At 57.4% G+C, this 23,209-nt stretch overlaps 1 protein-coding gene across 1 annotated transcript in view; it reads right to left on the minus strand.

The window, feature by feature from the left end:
• Positions 1–23,209, minus strand: part of TBC1D2B (TBC1 domain family member 2B) — a 59,416-nt gene that overhangs the window by 18,508 nt on the left and 17,699 nt on the right. Inside the window, exons 3-6 of the mRNA XM_039256878.1 lie at positions 19,368–19,527; positions 6,548–6,711; positions 2,652–2,881; positions 1,568–1,957 (exon numbers count right to left, since the gene is read on the minus strand). Coding sequence (XP_039112809.1) covers positions 1,568–1,957; positions 2,652–2,881; positions 6,548–6,711; positions 19,368–19,527 — 944 coding nt within the window. The remainder of the gene's footprint in view (positions 1–1,567; positions 1,958–2,651; positions 2,882–6,547; positions 6,712–19,367; positions 19,528–23,209) is intronic.

Raw genomic sequence — 23,209 nt, forward strand, 5'->3', positions numbered from 1 at the left:
TGCAGCATCAAGTAGTCGAGGACACAGAGGACCCACAGCACGTCCCCCACTTCTATCCACGTCCCTCACACTGCTTTCAATTCCTGCAGAGTTGCTGGAGAGCTGGCACGGGGTGAGGGTGAGCGTGTGGGGCTGGAGAGCTGCCGCAGGGGTGAGGGTGAGCGTGTGGGGCTGGGGAACCAGTGCAGGGGTGAGGATGAGCATGTGGGGCTGGAGAGCTGCTGCAGGGGTGAGGGTGAGCGTGTGGGGATTGCAAAGCTGCCACAGGGGTAGTGTGAGTATGTGGGATGGAGAACCAGTGCAGAGGTGAGGGTGAGCGTGTGGGGCTGGAGAACCAGTGCAGGGGTGAGGATGAGCATGTGGGGCTGGAGAGCTGACACAGGGGTGAGGGTGAGCATGTGGGGCTGGAGAACCGGTGCAGGGGGGAGGGCGAGCGTGTGAGGCTGGTGCCCGACCATCCTGCCTGGACCCCGTGGCGGCCAGAGAAAAAGTCACGAAATCCCGAAGTGACTGAAACCAGCCCACCCAACATGCCACAAAAACAGAAAGGTAGATCAGGGCGAGAAGTCGAAGTCTCCAGAGGGAGCCGCGTGGACCGAGGACAAGAAGCCGCTGGCCCGGCGCCCGTGAAAAGCGGCCCGCACGCGTCCCCTTGCGGAAACACGAGCAGGCCTTGCGGAAACACGCAGGCTCGCTAAGCATGAACCGTAGTTGACGTCAAACAAGGTGTAAAATGCGCGTCGGCAACGCGGTGTGGTGAAGGCCGGGCGTGTCCTAGGCCGCGTGGCAAAGCCCGCCCGCTGGCAACACCGACCACGACGGTTTCTGGGGTCACAGCTGGGTTCGCAGGAGACGGAACCACGAGGGAAGGAGGCCGGCTCCCCTCGAGGACGCACCCTCCCGGCCTCCCACGTGTCACCGGGAAACGGCCACGACAGGAGGCCGTGCGCACATCCCAGCGATGCTGCTGTCGGCCCAGTGCTACCTCCCATTCTAGAACGCTCTGAGACCCCCGCACGTCCGCCCCTCGCCATCCTCTGCCCTGACAGGCACGCAGCAGGCCCTCGCTAACAACCTCAACGTGGCCAACCTTGGCCTTCGAGGATACACTGCACTCAGGCGCCAAACAGCCTCGGTGCCAAGCTGTCTACAGAATGAGGGTAGCCAGGTGAGGGGTGCGATGGGGCAGGGCCACACCTGCGGCCAGAGACCCGTGTGGGGTCGACGGGACTACACCAGCGTCCCTCTGCAGCCCGACAGGCCACGGGCCCTCGCTCTCCTGGGGGGACGGCTGGCTTCTCTGCAGGCACGGACACCACCCCTGCCTCCCACAGCACCGTGCGCCCCCGACCCGCCAGCTGGTCCCCACTTCGGGGACGACACGGAGACCGAGAGTGTTCAGGAAGTAGCCCCCGCCCCAGGCCCCTCCCACCTTGGCCACAGGGGCGCCGACCCCACCCCAGCCGCCGGGAGCCACGCTCCGCTCCCCGGCCAGGAGCTGAGGCCAGCGGCCACGGACGGCACGGAGGGCGCCCCGCCCAGCAGCCGGCGCCCACGCCCCACTCACTTTCAGCCTGTCCAGCTCCAGCTGCTCCCTGCTGGCGGCGGCGGGGGAGCCGGGCAGACCCGTGGGAGAGGGCGCGCTGTCCTCGCCGGCGCTGAGCTGGTGCGAGAGCTTCATGATGACCTCGTCCTTGGCCTGGATGGTCTCCACCAGCATCCCCAGCTGCTCGCTGAGCTCGCCCACCTTGCCCTTGAGCGCTCTCGCTTCTCGCTGCAGACTCTCTCTCTCCAGGGTGAGCCTCTCCAGCTGGCCGCTGAGGCCCAGGATCTGGTCGTCCTTGCGGTGCAGAAGCTCGAGCGCGTCCCCGGGGACCCCCTCGGCGAGCCGGCTGCCGGCGAAGTACTTGTCATACTGCGATGAGCGGACCGTCTGCTGCAGCAGCCGCACGAGCTCCTGGAGCCAGAGGGGAAGCAGAGACCCTGAGCACGCACGCGGGGCCACGCGGCAGAGGACATGCAGGCGCCCCGCTTCACGGGGCCACGCGGGGCCACGCGGCAGAGGACATGCAGGCGCCCCGCTTCAGGGGGCCACGCGGGGCCACGCGGCAGAGGACATGCAGGCGCCCCGCTTCACGGGACCACACGGGGCCACACGGGGCCACACGAGGCGGAGGAAATGCAGACGCCCAGCTGGGAGGGTGTTAGGACCCAACTTCCTCTCAAAGGCTCTCAGAAGCGGAGAGGAAGAGCCGTTAGCAGCAGAGCCCGTGTGCAGAGAGCAGCAAGAGGAAGCAGGAGACCGCGAACTCGCGCCGTGACCGGCCGTGGCCCCAGCAAGCGCGCGTCCTTGCTGAGAAGACAGAGCTCTGAAACCTTAGCTTGGGTCGAAACAACCACGCGCACTCAGTGTCGTCTGACACCACGTGGCGGCCGCCACCAGCGGTGAAGGGGCGCCGGGCCGGCGAGGCGTTCGTGTTCAGAGAGACCGACGCGCCCGACTGAACAAGCGCCCCCCGCAGCGTGAAACCCCGAGGGGGTGCCTCTGGGGAACAAAACATGCCGAGACCCACGAAAGCCAGGCCTTGCTCTCTGGTGCTGGTGGCTGACCAGGGGGGGGACGACGACAGACACACGAGGACGGAAGTCACCTTCTGACTGGACAGGTCTTTCCTCAGCCGCTCCAGCTCCTCCTGCTGGCTCCGCACCTGCAGCTGCGTCTCGCAGGCCAGCCTGCCGCCGCCGCCGCCCTGGGCGCCCTCCGCGGAAGGGTCCCCACTCACGTGACGGCTCTTGTATGATCCGATCATGTCTCTCAAAGGGCGCTTTCCTTTGTAGGGAAAACGTCCAAAATCAAAGGGAAATCCTGAGCCAGTTACTCCTACATGAAAACAAAACTTGTTTAAGTGCAGGGCAAACCCTCGTTCTGGAGAGTCCAGTGAGACACTGGAGCGTCCCACCCGCTACCCTGCGGGAAGTGCTGTGTCCCTCGCGCAGGGCACACAGGCGGGGAGCGGGGGCGCCTCTCGGCCCGACTCCTCCTGGATGAAAACCAAGCCTAAACTCCAGGAGCGGGACCCGCCCGCACCACGCTCCTCACGTGATCACTGGTGGCGCAAACACTTTCTGCTTGCTCAATTTCTAACGTGCGGCCCCTTGGCACCGGCGACGTTACGAAGAGGCCTCCCTGCACGCGCTCATCGCATCTCCCTGCTAAGTTCCTTTCAGTTCACTCCCCCACATCGGCCACTTCCAGGACCAAACAGAAAGAGATCAGGCCAGAGAGGAGCACGGCGCTCGAGGCCTCTCGGGGCCCCACCTGCACGACAGCGGGTTCCCCGGGGGACCCGCACACCTCAGAGACCCTCGGCTTCCTTTGCTCATCTGTTCCCAGTAAAATAAAACAAGACAAAACCCCTCCATAAATGTACGTTTTCTTAATTGTGAATACGTGCTTTTGAGCGTGAACCCATTCTCTTCCTTAAAAAGGGTATTTTTAAAGGGACACCCGGGGGGCTCAGTCGGTTAAGCGTCCGACTTCAGCTCAGGTCATGATCTCATGGTTTGTGGGTTTGAGCCCCACGTCGGGCTCTGTGCTGACAGCTCAGAGCCTGGATCCTGCTTCTGATTCTGTGTCTCCCTCTCTCTCTGACCCTCCCCTGCTCACATACTCTCTCTCTCTCTCAAAAATAAACAATTAAAAAGTTACAATAAAAAAGATAAAGGGGAGCCTGGGTGGCTCCGTTGTTTGAGCATCCAACCCCTGATATCAGCTCAGATCACGATCTCACAGTTTGTGGGTTCAAGTCCTGCGTCGAGCTCTGTGCTGACAGCAGGAACCTGCCTGAGACTCTCTCTCCCTCTCTGTCTGCCCCTCCCCTGCTTGCACACTCTTTCTCAAAATAAATATTTTTTTAAAAATGGGTATTTAAAAATACTGATGAATCCAAATACGTTTTTGCATCAATGGACTCAAATGTATATTCAAGCTGCAAGGAGGAAACGTGAAATAGTACAAACCACACAGGCCCCGCCAAACTAGAAAACGGGCCCTGACTCCCTGCTGTTTCAGGACAGGGGCTGCCCTGGGAGGGGCCGGTGACCGATGGGGCTGGTCCAGTGTGTGCTCACAGGGAAGACCCTCTGAGTACACATTTCCAGTCAGAGAACCTCGTGTGTTATGCTTGTGATTAAAAAGTCGACTTAGCAGGGGCACCCGGGGGGCTCAGTCAGTTAAGGGTCTGATTCCATTTCAGCTCAGGTCAGGATCTCCTGGTTCGTGCGTTTGAGCCCCACGTCGGGCTCTGTGCTGACGGCCTGGAGCCTGGAGCTGCTTCAGATTCTGTGTCTCCCTCTCTCTCTGACCCTCCACTTGTGCTCTCTCCCAAAAAAGTAAATAAACATTAAATTTTTTTTAATTCCACTTAGCAAACCCTAAGAGGCTCTTAAATACAGAGAATAAACCAAGGGTTGCTGGCCAGGCGTTGGGTGGGGGTGGGTGGGCTGATTGGGGGATGGGCATTAAGGAGGACCCTTGCTGGGATGAGCACTGAGTGTCACAGTAAATGATGAATCACTGAGTCTACTCCTGAAATCAGTATTACTAACTATACACAACTAGCTTGGATTTAAATAAACATTTGAAAAGAAACCGAGCAGGGGACACAGCAGGAGGCAAACACAAAGGGGGAGCAGCTCAGCTGCCATGGGCGACAGGGCGACGACCCTCAGCAGGTACAGGAGGGGTCCACATGCCCATCACCTCCCCGCGGGGTTCCCGGCAGGAAGGCCCCCGGAGGCCCCGCCCCCGGAGGCCCCGCCCCCGGAGGCCCCGCCCCCGGAGGCCCCGCCCCCGGAGGCCCCGCCCCCGGAGGCCCCGCCCCCGGAGGCCCCGCCCCCGGAGGCCCCGCCCCCGGAGGCCCCGCCCCCGGAGGCCCCGCCCCCGGAGGCCCCGCCCCCGGAGGCCCCGCCCCCGGAGGCCCCGCCCGGCCTTGCAGATGCCTCTTTCCAGTTCAGCCCCCGAGCCTCTACCAGACGTGGGGGCCGGCAAGGCCACCCCCAGGGCCCAGGCACCCTTCCTCGGGAGGCGCTCCCGCTCGGCCTCAGGCCCACTGGGCCAGCACCGGGGAGCGCAGCACGGCCGGGCCATGGCTCCCACCCTATCACATGGGACCAAGGGCCTTGAAGGATGACCCAGCAAACGAAGCTAGTGCCGGCCACCCTCCCAGGGGACGGGAAGAGTTTTCCTTTCGTGAACTCTTGCCTCCCCGTAAACACTCCCTACAATCCTGCTCCTCCCCTCAGCCCACTCTAGACTCAAGCATGGGGCAGAACCTCAAAATTGTCATCGTTTTACATGAAACATCAATCCTCTCTCAGGGCCCCCTGGACAGGGCACCACGAATGGCTGCACAGACAGGGTCGGGCTGACGACGCCCAAACTGAAATCCAGCCCCCAACCTGCGGGAGCCAGGCATGCGGTGGTCCCAGGGGCAAGGCCAGAGGGGCACACAGCCCCTGACCCCCCTGCAAAGAGCCCCCTCGTCTTAACTGAAGGTGAGCCCTGACCCGCAACCACGTACGGGGCGCACACAGGCACAGGCACGTAAGTGACCCACAGAAACACACTCGGACTCGAGAGTGAGGGGAATTCCTTGGCAGGGAGACGCTTTCTGCCACACGCACATCACTGCAAAGGGCAGACCGGGGCGGGGGGCTGCTCAGACGGGAAGAGGCCTAAGCAGAGCGGCAAGTAAACCTGCCCACCCGCAGGCTTTGTCAGTGCATTAGCTGCCCTGGCATCACCTCCTGGGCACACAGCTGTGGAACACGTGCAGGGTTAAATTATTCGACCACACTTCACTGTTTCTACGTGTAAGAGCAAAGCTGCCGTAACTTTTTAAATGAGTTATCTCTCAGAGACAGGTACTAGATGAAACATTTAGATGTGATGGGTTGATGTCTAGACTTGACTTTGAAATAGCGATGGTGACCGTGGGGAGGGGGAGGGGCTGGGAGGAAAGAGTGGCCGTAAATTCACAAAGGCACAAGTCGGGCGGGGCCGCGCCCGAATCCATGACCACGTGTTCTACCTTCATGTCTGGTACAGAATTCTGTAAACACAACGTTTTAAAAACAATCCACATGGGGCGCCTGGGTGGGTTAGTCGGTTAAGCGTCCGACTTTCGCTCAGGTCATGATCTCGCGGTTCGTGGGTTCGAGCCCCGCGTCGGGCTCTGTGCTGACTGCCAGCTCAGAGCCTGGAGCCTGTTTCAGTCTGTGACTCCCTCTCTCTCTGACCCTCCCCTGCTCACACTGTCTCTCAATCTCTCTCTCCTAGAAATAAATAAAAAAATATTTAAAAAAAAACAAAATCCACACATCCGTCAAGAGCAACACGAGCCCTGGATGTTTGTGCCCCAACTTCACAGGCCCTTGCGGCTCGTCTCCCACAGACAGGATGCGAGTGCCCACGGCGCCTCCTGCGACGGAAGGGCCCTGGGCCCCGGGGGGCAGTGGGGGGGTCAGGCAGCAGGCCCCGTCCTACCTTTGTTTCCTTCGGGCGCCTGCTTCCTCCTCTCTTCCTGCACCATCGACTCCTCCAGGTCCCTGGGGCTCGGGTCTAAAAGCTCCCACTCTTCATTCGTATAAAACACGCTCTTGCGACTCTCACCGTGTCCTCTTCCAGGACGGAAAGACGACATTGAATTTCTGTCAGGAAAGATGAAGCGTGTTGTTGAAAGAACAGCAAAAGAAGACGTAACTTCACACGCACAACGGGTGAAAACGAACAGATCTGACCTCAAACGGGGAGGACACGGAGGAAGCGGCAGTGCCACGCGGAGACAGCGCCACGCGGCTCCGTTCAAGAGCTGCCAGCCCACGACCCAGCGTGTCCCGAGCTCCCAGACGTGGGCAGGACCGAGGGGGGCGCCCGCGGCAGCACCGCTCACTCTGGGAACAACGTAGCGGTGGGAGCCTGACGGCCACCAGTACAGACACGATAAATACACCTCCGCGGAGCTGGAGCGCGTCCACCCCACAAACGCTCACTGGTGCCCATGGCCACCACTCGAGGTGCCCAGACCCACCCGAGCAGAGACACGTTCCCGTCCTGGAGCAGCACCACACGTGTCACATGGCAAGTGCGCTTTAAAAGCTGAGCAAGAAAAAAAAGAAAATCCAACAATGACGTGTACAACGTGACACATTTTAAAATTAAAAAAAAAATTTTAACTTTTATTTTTGAGACAGAGAATCAGAGAGACAGAGCGTGAGTGGGGGAGGGGCAGAGAGAGAGGGGGACACAGAATCTGAAGCAGCTCCAGGCTCCGAGCTGTCAGCACAGAGCCCGACGGGGGGCTCGAACCCACGAACCGTGAGATCATGACCTGAGCCGAAGTCAGACGCTCAACCGACTGAGCCCCCCAGGCGCCCCTAACGTGACGTGTTTTAAATCTTCGAGTTCACGAAGTCACAGCGGTAACAGACGCTGGGCACGCGTGTGTGGTCAGAGCGTACACGACATGTTGCCCACAGGAAGGTCAAGGTGAGGAGGCCCACGTGCGGCCGAAGAGGCGCAGTGTGGCGGCAGTTTACACCACCAAATTGACACTCAGCGGAGCGATCCCACAACCCCCCCAAGCCCAGGTGTGTACCCAGAGAAACGAGACCATCTCTGCACACAGGACCTGCCCATGGACCTTCACAGCCCCTTCATTCACACGGGGTGCTGGCCCCAAGTGCACCATGGTGAGTGGGTCACCCAGCGGGTCACAGCCATGCACTCTCCGTGCTGTCCAACTATAAAGGGGATGAAATACGAAACGCTCACCAACGCACAGGAGTCTCGGAAAGATCACCGTCAGTGAAGGACGAGAACAGAAGACCACATAGTGTGACTCCATCCACACGTGTCTCGCCAGAGACAGTGACAGCACACGGACCAGGGGCCGCCAGGGGACAGGCTTTGGGGGGTCAGCGCAGGGGCCCGGGGGCGGCGGAACCGCTCAGCGCCTCCAGCACAGAGGTGTTCACACGCCCACGTGCGGGCCCTGCACACGTCACGTAAGCGAGTTAACTACGCAAGTTACACTAAGGTGGTTAAAACACAGCTGTGTCGTGTGGGGTTTCCCGAGGCTGAACGAACAGGAGAGGAGGAAGGGGGTGCACGTCTGTGGGGAGCAGACAGAGGACACCCTCACGGACAACAGTCACGTCCCAACACGCAGTGTGTCTGTAAAGCGTCACTGTTTTTGCCCGACAGGAACCGTACTGAAGTGCTTTTAACACAAACGCAGAGAAACCACTTCAGTTCCCGCCACTCCATCCACGTCACCATCCACATCACCACCTGCTCCGCCAAGCGCCCCCAGAGCCGGGCACGGACACCGGCTCCAGGCTCACAGAGCGTACGTGGACCAGAGCAGCGCCTTCCCCGGGTTGCTTACGCGGGTGCCGGCGCCCGCCGACCCCCCCCACGGGTTCCCGCCGTCACCCCAGCGAGGCCTTGCAGAGGACGGCACGTTTGCAGAAGGAACCGCTGCAGAACAGCTGCTCCGGAAGAAAGAGAGAAAGAGAAAGAAAACCTGCCGATCTCTTGGACACAACTGGTTAGTTACTTGGCTGTGCGCGGGTGCCACCGGACCCACAACACGGCGGTTTCAGTGGCCCGGCCGTGGCCGCCACGGACATGCAGCATGTGGGCACCAGCCCTGAACAGAAGGGGTGAGGGGCTCTGAGCCCCAGGTCTCATGGGGAGAGCACGGGAAGGAGACGGGGGGGGGAGGGGGCGGTCTGGGGCAAGAACAGCTATTTACACAACCTGAAACTTGCATGCACACCCCGCACCCCTCTGTCCCCTCGGCCAGGCTGCTTGCCCCGGGCCGGGCTCTCCCTCACAGGGACACACACCTGCCAAGCCCCAGGCAAGGAAGAAACAGGATCAGGCTCGAAGCGAAAGCTCCTTAAGCCAAAACAGCACAGGGCCCTGTGAGGTTCAGAGGTTCTGTGGCTGCGACACGAGGCCCCTGAACACACGCGTCCCGCCCGCTCCAGCCAAGGACGGCCAGGACCCGGGTCGCAGCCCCTCTGTGGGCAGCCCTTGCTCTTTGAAGACCCCACCCTCCACTGACAAATCTTTGAGATGCTTCCATGTCCCCCAGGCGCTGTGACGGGCATCTGCTCTTTTGTTCAATAAATGGACCAGAACAGAAGGTGAGAGGCCGCCAGGAGGCCAAACGGCACCTAGTGACCTGCCAAGTTCAGCCGGAACTTTCCGTAAACATAGCCATCTCCAGAATCGACAAGAAAAGCTTTGTTTCCAAATTTACGTATTTCAGATCGACTTCTCCACAGACATTCACAATGTCCAACCAACAATTTTTTTGAGACAGACAGACAGACAGACCAAGAATGGGGGAGGGGCACAGAGAGAGGGAGACACAGAATCCGAAGCAGCTCCAGGCTCCGAGCTGTCAGCACAGAGCCCGACGCGGGGCTCGAGCCCACGAACCGTGAGATCATGACCTGAGCCGAATCCACTGAGCCCCCAGGCGCCCCGAGAAATAACTTATCCAACACAGGTTCAAGCTGGGACCCAGGCCTGACAGTACTGCTGGGGAGCGCCCTGCCCGCTCGGGTCGGGCTCCACCGGCTTCCCCAGTGGCAGGAAGGCTCCCCACCCTGGGCACAGGCTGCATCGGGGTCACCAACGGAGGGGACCCAACAGCTGCCCCCAGTGACAGTGACTCAGCCCGTCCTCTCGTACAGATCAGGTCTTGCACAAACTCTCACGAGAACACGGACGCACACAAAGCCAACCAGAGACACCATCTGACTGGAAGGGGCCTATGGATATGACTACGGACCTCGAGACGGGCGCATCAGTGTCATCACAGGAGGGAGGAGGGGGGCGCGCCACCGGCCCGGGGCGGCCGCAGCCGCCAGGAGCTGGGCAAGGCCACAGACGGACTCCCTGAGGGGCTCCAGGAGGAACCAGCCGCGGACGCCCTGGCAGCAGCCGTGGGACATGGGTCTCGGACTTCTGGCTCCTGACACGGTGACTGGCTTGCTCACAGACACGGGCTCCGAGACACGCTTCTCATTCCAAACCTCGGCAGGCACTCAAGTGTGGGACACCACGTCTACGGGGAGAGCCATTTACCGCCGACCAGACAACGTGGCAAAGCGGGGTCGTCAGGAAGGCGCTCTGCAAGGGGCCCATCCACCTGACGTGGATCAGTGTGTACGCCGTCCTTCCCCTCGTGAACCCGCTACGGCATCTAGTGCCACGTGCCTTGAGAGCCGCCCAGTGCTCAGCACCTGCACCACCTGTGCCCAGCACCCCAGCTCCCGGCACGTGGCCCCGGGGACTCCCCGCGTCCCCCCTGCAGGGCCCTCCTTGCACTTCAGCGCCTAAGTCGACCCCCGCCATCCCGCAGGGCGTCCCCCAAGGCCCCTCAGTGCAACCAGGGGGGTGGAGGCCGCTGGCTCAGCCCTCCCCTGCGCCCCGCCCGCCCCAGCCTCCCGACGGCACAGGCGCTCGATGGCAGGAGGCAGAGGCCACGGGAGGCAGGGAGGTGGCTGGGACGGATGCCAGGCTGCGTGGCTGGCATGGTCCTTCAGAGACTGCTGCTTGGGGTGACCCCGGGGAGCCACGAATTCTGAGGGTTGTGAGGAGCACGCTGCCATCGCACCGGAAGGAAAGACGCTACTCGGCTTCATCATATCAACGCTGACATTCCACGAGGTCTGTCGGGGCCGTGTGCTCACACGGTGTGCACGTCCACACGGACGCGTGCGCCAGTCTCCGCACTCCCGGGGGGAAAGGCGGGCGCCGCTGCTCTGGAGGCAAACCTGTCCCAGGAGCCGTGGGCAGGGATGCCGCTCTCACCCAGCACAGCAGGTGCATGGGGCGTCCCGCCCGGGTGGGCGCTGCGCCAGGGGCTCCCAAGGGGGGCGGGCCAGGGTGCAGAGGGGTGAGAGGGCTGTGGAGACGCCCGGGGTGGGGGTCCCCGGGAGAGGGAACGCTCCCAGCAGGGGGACGGCCTGAGGAGGGGCCTGGAGGCGAGACTCTGCACCTGCGGAGCTGGCGGAAGCCAGGCAGCCGGCACTGAGGAGCCGCCCGGGGGACCGCGAGGCATGTTCAGAGCACGGCCTCGCGCCCAAGGCGAGGAGAAGCCCCTGAAAAGCCTGAAGGAGCAGGAAGACGTGATTCACGGTCACGGGGACTGGGTTCCCTGCACCAGGAGGGTCCAGGAGCAGCACACAGTGCAGACAGGGTCCCCTTCCCAGCCCCCAACTCCGAACACGACAGCAGACACGGGCCGGGCCTGGCAGGCTGACATCCACGAGCCCGAGCTCCCGCGGTGGCCACAGCGGTTTCCAGGCAGCGGCATCTCCCGCAGGTGATGCGTGGCCTCAGAAATGAAGTCCAGAGATAGTAGAGGTCAAGGGAGAGGCCAGATGGATGCGCGGAACATGCGCTCACACTCCCCCGGGGCTATAGAGCCCATAATCACCGCACCCCCGGGGGCCAGGGCCCTCCACCCCTTCTCTGTGCTGCCCTTTGGGGAGCTGTGGCTTTAACACCAGTGCCGGGGAGCTGGGGGGCTCAGTTGGTTGAGCGTCCCACTCTTTTTTTATTAAAAAAATTTTTTTAATGTTTGTTTATTTTTGAGAGAGAGAGAGACAGAGAGTGAGCAGAAGAGGCAGAGAAAGAGGGAGACACAGGATCTGAAGCAGCTCCAGGCTCCGAGCTGTCAGCACAGAGCCCGACACACGGCCTGAACTCATAAACCGTGAGATCATGACCTGAGCAGAAGTCAGACGCTCAACTGACTGAGCCCCAGGCACCCCCAGTGTCCCACTCTTGATTTCAGCTCAGGTCACGATACGGTTCGTAAGTTTGAGCCCTGCATCACAGGGCTCCATACTGACAGCATGGAGCCTGCTCGGGACTCTGACTCACTCTGACTCTCTCTCTCTCTCTCTCTCTCCCCTCCTCCCTCCTTCCCTCTCTGCCCCACCCCAACTTGGGCTCACACTCCCTCTCTCTCAAAATAAATAAGTAAACTTAAAATAAACAAGCAAACAAATAAGTATTAGCGTGACTAAATTCCTTGGGTGTTTTTTTTTGAGGCCTGAGGCATTTACATAAAAATATGCATTATTCATTCCTGTGCACATTCATTCTACATTATCACATCTTAACACTCATCAAACACTAGGAGAGTTTGCAGGGACTCCTGGGTCCTGCACTGGGGCTCTGGCACCTCGCCTCTCGACACAGACAGAGCTGTGTCTTGCAGGGACAACCACACATGACCACGCTGCAGCTACGTCTGTGCCCTCCCCAAGTCACCAAACCTCTGTGCGCCCATGTCGGGCCCTCTGGCGTGGCCCGGCCCCCAAGACTGAGATGGTCCCCCCAGATCAGCGGCTGGGCACATCCGTAACCCCTTCGCCAGGCCTGAGGGTTAGGAGAGAAGTCAGAGCGAGGGGTCAGGGAAGGGCCGGGCTCAAGACCCGTTAAACACAGACAGGACTGCTTGCTAGTGTGGTCCCTACAGCCACCGTCCCCCTGATGGGGCCCAACACACACTGTAAAGACAGCAGCGGCAGGACCGAGTCACTTCATCACCACGGAGCACCCACACCCACCCTGGGGGAGGGTGTCTACACACGTGCATACACATGCGCGCGCACACACACACACCAGGTCACTAATGGAGACTACAGAGCTCAACACCACACAGCTAATGCGTAACCAGCTGACTGCACAGAGCACCGATGGGAGGGAGGGGACCTGAGAGCTGGTGGTCAGGCCGTAGGCAGAGCTCAGCACCTGACAGTGGACCCTGCGTCCAGGCCACAGGACATCGCTCACGGTCGTCACACAACCCGCAGCTCGGCAGCGGCCCACGCACACCTGCACACGCCCGTCTCGCTCACGCCCTGCAAGAGCTCCGGAGCACATACCACATGCCCAGGCCCACGCCTTCCCCATCCCGCCCACACATCTGCTTGTTGCCGGTGGACCTGCTTTGCAAGAGAAGGTTAAGTTCTTTAGTCGGAAAGACCGGAAGGTGGGGCAGGGGAAGTCGAATACAGAACTGTGTTTTCCGTATCCTGATTAATCCACCAGATAAGAGCTCATTGAAAATACTAACACAAGTGACATGTTTGCTGAGGTGTGTGCTGTGTGCATGCGCCCTGTGTGCCCCACACGTACTGACGGTGGCAACACAGAGACGGACGCGGGAAGTGAGGCGGCGTTGCTGTCTGAGGCCCCCGCCCACCTGTGGGGCAGCACAGTGACTTTAAAGGGAACCTGGATAAGCGGAAACGTGTGGTGCAAACTCCAGAGCAATCACTAAAAAAAAAAAGTTACAAAAGAATAACTGATACATTAAGAAAGAGGAAAATGGAATGCTATAAAATGCTCCATGAAAACCACAAGAGGAACAGGCGCCCCGCTGGCTGTCGGTGGAGCACATGACTCTTGATCTCGAGGTCGTGAGTTCAAGCCCCACACTGCATACACAGATCACTTAAAAAAATAAATTAAAACCACAAAATGCAGAAAAAGAGTGGAAGACAAAAACGGGACCTAACTGCGTGTTGTCTTCAGGAACCTGCTTTAAATACAGACACACACAGATTAAAAGTCCACGGAGAAAAACAGTGGGCTAACACTGCTCAAAAGCAAGCAGAAGCAGCCGTGTGGATTTCAGACAGAGCCGGCTTCAAAGGAAGGCAGGTCGTGAGGGATAATGAAGGCACCTCATAACGACGAGGGGTCAAGTCTCCACAAAGACAACAGTTCTTCATGTGAACACCCGAACAGTGTCGGGGAAACCGCAGGAGAATCAGAACAAACTACTGCAGTCTGAGACTTTGACACCCTGGGTCAGAAATGAGAGGACCCAGGGGCGCCTGGGGGGCTCAGTCAGTTAGGCGGCCAACTTCGGCTCAGGTCATACCTCACGGCTCGTGGGTCTGAACTCTGCGTCAGGCTCTGTGCTGACTGCACTAAGCCTGGAGCCTGCTTTAGATTCTGTGTCCCCCTCTCTCTCTGCCCTTCCCTGCTCACACTCTGTGTACCTCTCTCCCTCTCTCTCTCAAAAGTAAATAAATGTCAAAAAAAAGAAAAATTTATAAATGCAAGGATCCAGCAGAAGCAAAGCAGGAAGAACTTACCTGAACCCAACAACCGTCGATCACCATGACATGACTGACATCTGCAGAGCACTTTGTCCAGACCAGCAGGGTGCACGCTCCTCTCAATGTCACGGACATTCACCGAGACAGACCACGTTCCGGGCCCCAAACACAGCCCGACAAGCACACAGAATAGAAACCCTACACCTGCCTTCAGACCACAGTGGGACTGAACTAGGATCAGTAACAGAAATAAACTTGAAAACCCCTAAATACACGGAGAATAAACAACACACTTCTAAATAGCACACAGGTCAAAGAAAAAAATCTCAAGAGAAATGTAAAAATGTTTTAAACTAAATGAAAATGAAACACAACGTACCAAAATTTGTGGGATGCAGCAAAATCAGTGCACATCATAGAAAGGAAGATCTAAAATCAATGATCTATGTTCCTACATTAAGAAACTAATTAAAAGGACATATTAAATGCAAAAATAAACAGAAGAAAAGAAATAATAAGAACAAAAACCCATGAATTTGTCAACAGGAAATCAACAGAGAATACCAATGAAACCAAAAGCCGGTCCTTTGAAAAGTTCAATCAATTCAGCAAGTCTCTAGCCAGGCTAAGAAAAAAAGAAAGAGAACACAAAGTACTAATGTCAAAAACGAAAGAGGAGATATCATTACAGACCTCATGGATATTAAAAGGATAATAAAGAAACACTACAAACAACTCGGTCCACAAATTTGACAACCTAGATGAAATGGAACAATTCCTTGAAAGACACAATCTGCCAAAACTCACATAAGAATTAAAAAATAGATGATCTGAATAGTCCTAGATCTATTAAAAATATTAGACCAATAACCTTCCAAAACAGAAAGCACCAGACCCAAATGGGTTCGCTGGTGAAGATCACATAACATTTAAGGAAAAAATTATATGAGTCCTGTACAACCGCTCTCTGAGGACAGAAGCAGAGGGAACACTTCCTAATTCATTCTGTGAAGCCAGCATTCCCCTAATACCAACATCACAAAGAGACATTACAAGAAAACTACAGAGCAATGTCTCTCATGAATACGGATCCAAAAATCCTCAGCAACATATTAGAAAATCAAATCCCAGAATATATAAAAAGCATACCCCACAAGCAGGTGGGATTTATCTCCACTATGCAAGGTTCATTCAACATTCAAGAATCAATTAGTGTAATCCATCACATGAAATTACTAAAAAAGAAAAATCACATAATAGATTCACATCACTAGATCCAGAAAAAGCATTTGACAAAATGCAACATCAATTCAAGATAAAAACTCTGAATAAACTAGAAATAGAGGGAACTTTCTCAACCTGATAAAAACTATCTACAAAAACCCTACAGCGCACACCATACTGAAGAAGCGCAAAGCTGTCCCACGAAGATCAGGCACAGAACAAGGTGTTTCCTCTCACTCCTCCTTTTCAATACTGTACCAGAAACCCTGGCTAACACAATAAGGCAAGAAAATCAAATTAAAGGTATACAAATTGGGAAGAAAGACAAAATTGTCTTTGTTCAAGATGACATGATCATCTATGTAAAAACTCTGAAAGAACAGGGGTGCCTGGGTGGCCCAATCGGTTAAGTGGCCAACTTCGGCTCAGGTCACGATATGGTTTATGAGTTCAGGCCCCACATCGGGCTCTGTGCTGACAGCTCAGAGCCTGGAGCCTGCTTTGGATTCTGTGTGTCTCTCTCTCTCTCTCTCTCTCTCTCTCTGCCCCTCCCCCACTCGTGCTCTGTCTCTCAAAAAATGGATAAATATTAAAATAAATAATTTTAAAACTCTCAAAGAATTAAAAAAAAAGCCAAAATTAATAAGTGATTATAGTGAGGTTGCAGGATACAAGGTTAACATACAAAAGGCAACTGTTTTCCTATATGCCATCAATGAACAAGTGGAATTTGAAATTAAAAACACATCATTTATAGCAGCACTAAGAAAATGCAATACTTAGATATAAACCTAAAAAAACAGAGCATATCTATGAGGAAAACTATAAAACTGATTAGTGAAATCAAAGAACAAAATAACGGAGAGAGATTTCATGATCACGGGCAGGAAGACTCAATATTGTCAGGATGGTCAGTTCTTCCCAACCTGATCTATCCATGCAATGAAATCCCAGCATGTTATTTTGTGGCTGTCGATAAACTGATTCTCAGGTTTCTACGGAGAGAAGCGAAAGACCCAGATTCTTCATGATACTGACGAAGACGAAACCACCGCACTTCGAGACTTAGGACAGTGTAAAGCTACAGTAATCAAAACAGCGTGATACCGGAGGAGGGACAGACAGACACGTTAATGGAACAAAACAGAGAGCTCAGAAATGAACCCCATAAACACAATCCATTGATCCCTGACAAAAGAGCAAAGACAGTCCCTCCAACAAATGGTGCTGGAGCAGCCGGATGTCCATGTGCAAACTGATGACGAGGTGAGGACCTTACGTGCTTCACAAAAATCAACTCAAAATGGGCCAGAGATCAAAATGTAAAATGCAAAACTATAAAACTCCCAGAAGATCACAGAGGAGAAAACCCAGATGACCTTGGATTAGGTGATGCCTTTTTAGACACAACACCAAAGACACAATTCATGAAAGAAATGATGATTAACCGGACTTCATTAAAATTCAAACTGTCTGCTCTGGGAAAGACACCGGCAAGAGAAGTAGAAGACAAGCCACAGACCGGGGCGGGGGGGGGGGGGGGGGGGGGGGGGGCATCTGCACAAGACACATCTGACAGACGACTGTTATCCAAAATATACAAAGAACTCTTAAAACTCAACAATAAGAAAATGGACAACCAGCTAAGAAATGGGCCGAAGGCCTCACCGGACGCCCCACCGAGGAGGCTACGCAGTGGCCGTCAGGGAGATGCAAATGAGAGCGTGAGCGAGCCGCCACCACACGTGGAGAAGAGCGGCCAAACGCTGGAACGCGACACCACCAGCTGCGGGCGGGCCGCGGGGCGTCAGGAAGCCCCGTGCTGGGGGCCGCAACAAGGGCAGCCCCTTGGGAAGACAGCTGGCCCGCTTCTCACAGACGCGCACGCGCTCTCACACGCAGTCCCGCTCCTCGGCACTTCCCCAAAGGAGCTGAAAACTTACGTCCACACGAAAACCCGCGCACGGGTGTCTGCCGCAGCTCTGCTCGCAGTCGCCGAAACCTGGGAGCAGCGAAGGTTTGCTTCACCACCTTCGGAGGGTGAGTGGGCACCCGTCTGCATCTAGACAACGGAACGTCACCCAGCACGAAAGACAAACGAGCCATCAGGCTGAAAAGACGCAGAGGAAACTTGAATGCATATCACTCGGTGCAAGAAGCTGATCTGAAAGGGCTGATACTCTGACTCCCACAGAACTGATGTGGACAAGCAAGGGCACAGACACAGCGAAGGTCCAGTGGTTGCCGGTGAGGTTATGAGCGAGTGAGGTTAACGAGCAGAAGACAGAATTTTCAGGGCAGAGAAAATACCCCGTATGACACCATGCTGGACGTGTGTCACTACCCACGTGCCCAGACCCGCAGCGCACACCAGCAAGCCTGAACCCGAAGGGACGCCGTGGCCTCTGGTCATCACGACGCGTTAATGCAGGCTCACCCTCGGTAAGAGCCGTACCACTCTGCTGAGAACGGGGCGGGGCACACACGTGTGCGGCAAGGGACGTATAAAGATCTCTGGCTTCCTCTCAATTTTACTGCAGCCCTAAAGCTGCCCTAAGAAAATTAAGTATTAAAAAAAAAAAAAAAAGACAGGGCCACCTGGGGGCTCAGTCGGTTGAATGTCTGACCAGCTCGGGTCATGATCTCATGGTTCGTGAGTTCAAGCCCCACATCGGGCTCTGTGCTGTCGGCACAGCCCATTTGGGATCCTCTGTCTCCCTTCTCTGCCCCTTGCCGGTTTGTGCTTTCTCTCAAAAATAAATAAAATATTTAAAAATGAAAAATTTAAACAAAAAATTTTGAAAAAGAAGACAACGCAATTGAGACGCGGACCAAGGATCTGCGCAGAGATCTTTCCAAAGATCCACCAGCGGCCAAAGAGCACGTGGGGAGCCGCTCGGTATCGGCGGTCACCAGGGAGACGCCCATCACGACCACGAGGTCGCGCTTCACCACCAGCGACAGCGGAACCATGAGCGCGGGGGAGGGGAGGACGTAGGCAAACGCCGGGCAGGCCCTCACGTGGACCCAGAGTTCCCGGATGAGCCGGCAGCTCCGCTCCCGGCGCGCACCCACCAGAGACCAAGGCGTGTCCCCACGGGACCTAGTGCTCGCGGCAGCACTGCTCACAGCAGCCACAGAGGGAAGCAGCCCACACGTGCATGGCCTGACGAGTGGACACACAGAACGTGGTCTATCCGGACGACGGAGCACTTGTGTGCAATCAAGAGAAAGGAAGTACTAACACCTCCCAGAACACAGACGGGCCGGAAGACCCCGCGCTCGGTGGAGAAGCCAGGTGCAAAGTCTCCCACGTAGGAGGCCATTTAGACGAAACGCCCAGGGCAGGCAACCCACGGACACAGAAAGTGGGCTAGTGGTCACAGGGCTGCAGGGAAATGGGTGGCTTTCTTTTCGGGGTGACAGAACTGCCCTACAACCGACCACAGGGACGGCTGTTCACCTGGCAGAACGCGCCGGAAAGCAGGGCGCTGTACACCCCGGGTGGGCGAGCTGCACGGCACACGAGCGGTACCTCAGCAAAGCTTTTCTTAAAGACACAAACGCGCACAAGCCCGCCTCCCTCTCCTCGTCGAACCCGTGCCCTGGGGCAACCCTGGGGCCGGGGAGGGGGGCTGGCCCCTGGGAAGACTCTCGGCTGGGCAGCCTGGGCACCTGGAGACCCAGACAAGGGCTCTTCCCCAGCAGGTCTCTGCTTCTGCAGAACTCGACCACACAACCGACCTCACAGTCAAGCGAATTAAAATAAACCACGGGTGTGAAAACATCGGGCACCGTGCGCGGCACAGAACGGGCCCTCTCTACAAGCTAGAAAAACAACCAGGACCTGAGAGGACCTCGCAAATGACAAAGACCTTCATAAATGTTAGGCAGCTTTACAATCCCATATATAAAATTATAACGTATCATCAGAAATAACCCATTTTCAATTCATACGTTGCTTTCCAAAGACTCACTTGAGCTCAGTGCCCCACTGTTTGAAAGAGAAATTAATGGAATTGGGGGGCCCTGCGGCTGGCTGGTGAGCTGCTTGCCCCAGCTCTCCGGGGACGGTTTCCACGGCGAGGACATTTCTGGCTTTTTCTGCGGAGGCATCTGGGTGCGGGTAAATTACATCTGAAAGACAGGCAAACAAACGTCAGTTCCTCAGAGCGTCCACGTGGACTCCATCTGTTACAAGGTGTTTTCAACGTAAACTGCACAAAAGTGCAACCTGTGGGTGGCTTCCAGCGTCTGCAGCTGTTGTCACCTAAAGAAGTTCCATGTTTGTCACGGGGAGGCTGTGACAAGCCTCAGAGCACCAGGAGCCCAGGACAGGAGAGCCACGGTCCCGTCCGCTGTCCCCAGAGCAGGAAGCTGGCACAGAGCTGTGGCTAAGGTGCACTCACCTGCACCGGGAGGAACCACCCCCAGGATGAACCAGGGGGGCGAAAAAGCGAAGTACAAAGTAGATTATACTCACTCTGTGTCTCCGAGAAAACGGGGAATATGAATATTATGCACATTTTGCTAATATCTGTAACCGTGGCCTGAGACGACAGGCATGCAGGTCCCAGAGCAGTGGCTCGGGAAAGTCACAGCAGAAGCTCCGACGCTAAGTCACAACCAATTTCAGAACAGCTTTAAAATGCAAGCTTCTGAAATACTGAACGTTGAAACCATATGCTATCTGGGATTTGCTTCAAAATGACTATATTTGATTATTTAATAAATAACATTTGCTTCAAATAACACACAGTGGTGGGGGGGGGGGCGGTCTGGGAAGCAACACAGATCCAGGAAATAGTAACTGTGGGAATCACCCAAACATGGGGATGATATTCTAGTACTCTTTCTTTACATAAAACTCCCCATAATAAAACCTTAATTTTTTTCTTTTTTTTTTTTTATAATTTATTTCTGAGAGAAAGAGAGACAGTGTGAGCAGGCAAGGGTCAGAGAGAGAGGGAGACACAGAATCCACAACAGGCTCCAGGCTCTGAGCTGTCAGCACAGAGTCAGATGCGGGGCTTGAACCCATCAACTGTGAGATCATGACCTGAGCCGAAGTTGGACACTTAACTCACTGAGCCACCCAGGCGCCCCAAAACCTTACTTTTTTGAAGAAACGTTTTTTAAATGTATGTTTATTTTTGAGAAAGAGAGAATCCCAAGCAGGCTGCACACTGTTAGCACAGAGCCCAACATGGGCTCAAACTCACGAACCCTGAGATCATGACCTGAGCCAAGATCAAGAGTCAGATACTTAAAAGAATGACTCAGCCACCTGGGTGCCCCAATAAAAACTTATTTTAAAGTTTTGGAAAAAAAGTACCAGGCTACGACTACTTTGCGTTCTCCCAAACGGCACCCTTCTCTCTGAGAACAGGACATGTCTGCAAACAGAAGCTGGCCAGACGGCTCGCTCTGCGCTGCCCTTTGCGGAGGCGCCCGCAGGCTGGCAGCGCTGACCGGCCCTGGGAACAGGCTCAGGGCGGCCTGCTCAACACAGACGTTGAGGAAAAGGTGCTTCTGGTCAGAGGGGTGCGGGACCCGAGCGGCTCGGCCGGGGGTCTGAGGAACGCACCGGGCACGCGTGCGAGAGGCCGAGCGCAGGGAACGGGCCGCGGGCCCTGGGCTCTCGCTGGGCAGCCTGGCGAGGGCTCCCCGGGCGACACGAAGAAGGAACGGCTGCGGGTCCTTCCGGGGACGTGGCCCCGGCCCTGAGCATCGGCGCGCATCTCGAGCAGGGCTCTGAGTAGGCGAAGCAGGAGGGTGCTGGGAGCCACGCGGGCCGGCAACAGCTCGCGAGACTCCGGGGAGGCGGCCAGAAGTTACCCGTGACCACGGATTCCCACCTCTTGCTTCCAAGTTACCGGCACATGGCGAGCGCCACGGGCTCTGGGTACCACAGGCGGCAGGACCGAGTGCCTGCCCCCAACGGGAACCCGTCTCGGAAAGAGACACAGAATAACATGCCAAGCAGGATGCACTGAGGCCCCGTCGCCACAGGACCCTGGGGTCCTGGAAGACGCGTTCCCGGAGGGTTCGTCCTGGGCGCCAAGCACTGCCTCCCTCTTCACTCTTCACAGACTGGAGTCCCCCTAAGATTTCACCCGGAAAGAGAGCCAGTAAACAAACAAGCCCAACGCTGTTAGCCGGGTCTGGCCCCCTGCACCTGACTCATCTGTTAAGACACTGAGCCCAGAGCCAGGGCCGGGGACAAGTGGCCTGTCCCCTGGAAGGCGGCACGGCAGGTGCAGTGACCGCAGCCATGAGGCGGCACTCCGCTCCTCCGGAGCAGGGGACGTGGAGGCCGGGGCTCCCCCGAGGGGGGGTCCACACGTGCCCGGGGGAAGCACTGCAGCGAGCCAGGAAGTGAACCCAGCGCGTGGCGCCCACGTCCACGACGAGCCGGCCGTGTGGGCCGGGGGCGCAGGGAGGGCGGCCCCTGTGCGCGCAGAACACTCCAGTCCTGCGCTGGAAGCCCTCGGCGGAGCTCTGGGCCCCGGGCCTGGGGGCAGCAAAGGGCCGGGGGCCGGGGGGGCACTGGTGGAACAGACAGACGCTGCGAGGAATCACTCAGCGTGAAAAAGCAGCAATCTCCCAGCGTGGGCTGTCACTGTCATTCTGCCTCGTTTCCGGTGTTTAGAAGGCCTCGGAAGATTTACTTAATTAAGGGAGAGCTGCTGGCTCTTCCTCAACACGCCTCCCGCATCAGCATTCAGGAGCCACCTCGGGACGCGAACTAGGCCACAGCAGCGATTCCTGGAAGTCCTGAAGGGCAGTGAGCCGACCCCCAGCTCGGGCAGAGCCCCACAGCCTCGCCCGGGAGGGGCCGCTGTGTGTTCACACGTTCCCATGCGCCTGGTGGCGCCCGGCTGCCCAGACCCAGAGCCCTGCCCGTGGGCCACTCGGGCGTGTCCTGACGGCAGCTCCCCTCCCGCACCGGGCCCGCTGGCCCGGCCACGAAAGGGGGAAGCAACGGGGAGAGGCCATTCCCACAGGTGACGCGGCACACGCCGCCGGAGGCACGGCTCTGTGGGAGCCGGACAGCACGGCCTCGGCGGGCAAAGCTGCTTTCCTGCCATCAGGGCGAGGGCCAACCCCGACTGCGCAGCGGCGGTCGGAGGCCGCAGAAAGACCCGAGGGCACAGTGCGCACCCAGGCGCCAACGAGGAGGGGCTCTCGGGGCCCCCACGCATCCGGCCTGGCTGCTCCCACCTTGGACGTCAAGTCTTGTGACCAGCAGGGCGGAGGGGGTGGATGACGACTGTGAATCAAACGAATCAATGAGTAAACGACGGAGGGACGAGGAGCTGGGGCAGGAGGGTCTGGGTGCTCACGCGCCTTCTGACCTGTCCCGCCACCTCCCTCAGAGACCCAGGAGTCGCGGGGGAGGCCCCACAGCCGGCTGATGGCTCCCCTCTCCTGCCATCCGCTCAGACCCCAACCCCCCAGCAACCCCCCCAGCTCGCCTCCCCCACCCTACCCAGCAACCCCCAGCTTGCCTCCACCCTACCCAGCAACCCCCCCAGCTCGCCTCCCCCACCCTACCCAGCAACCCCCCCAGCTCGCCTCCCCCACCCTACCCAGCAACCCCCACCCCCAGCCCACCTGCACCCCATTTGCCCACAGCTCCAAGGAGGTTCCTCCCAGCTGGGACTGGAATCCCACCTCTCACACACTCCCTCTCGCGATCAGATTTGAGGACTCCCCTTTAGAGCAGGAGCCTCACTGAGCATCTTGCTCACAGATGGGGAAGCGCCATGAGCCCATGGTCCCGAGAGCTTTCCCCACCGGGACAGGCTGCCTACGG

Source organism: Hyaena hyaena, unplaced genomic scaffold (genome assembly GCF_003009895.1).
Source record: "Hyaena hyaena isolate Hyena2069 unplaced genomic scaffold, ASM300989v1 scaffold_13, whole genome shotgun sequence".
In the NCBI taxonomy this organism is placed as follows: domain Eukaryota; kingdom Metazoa; phylum Chordata; class Mammalia; order Carnivora; family Hyaenidae; genus Hyaena; species Hyaena hyaena.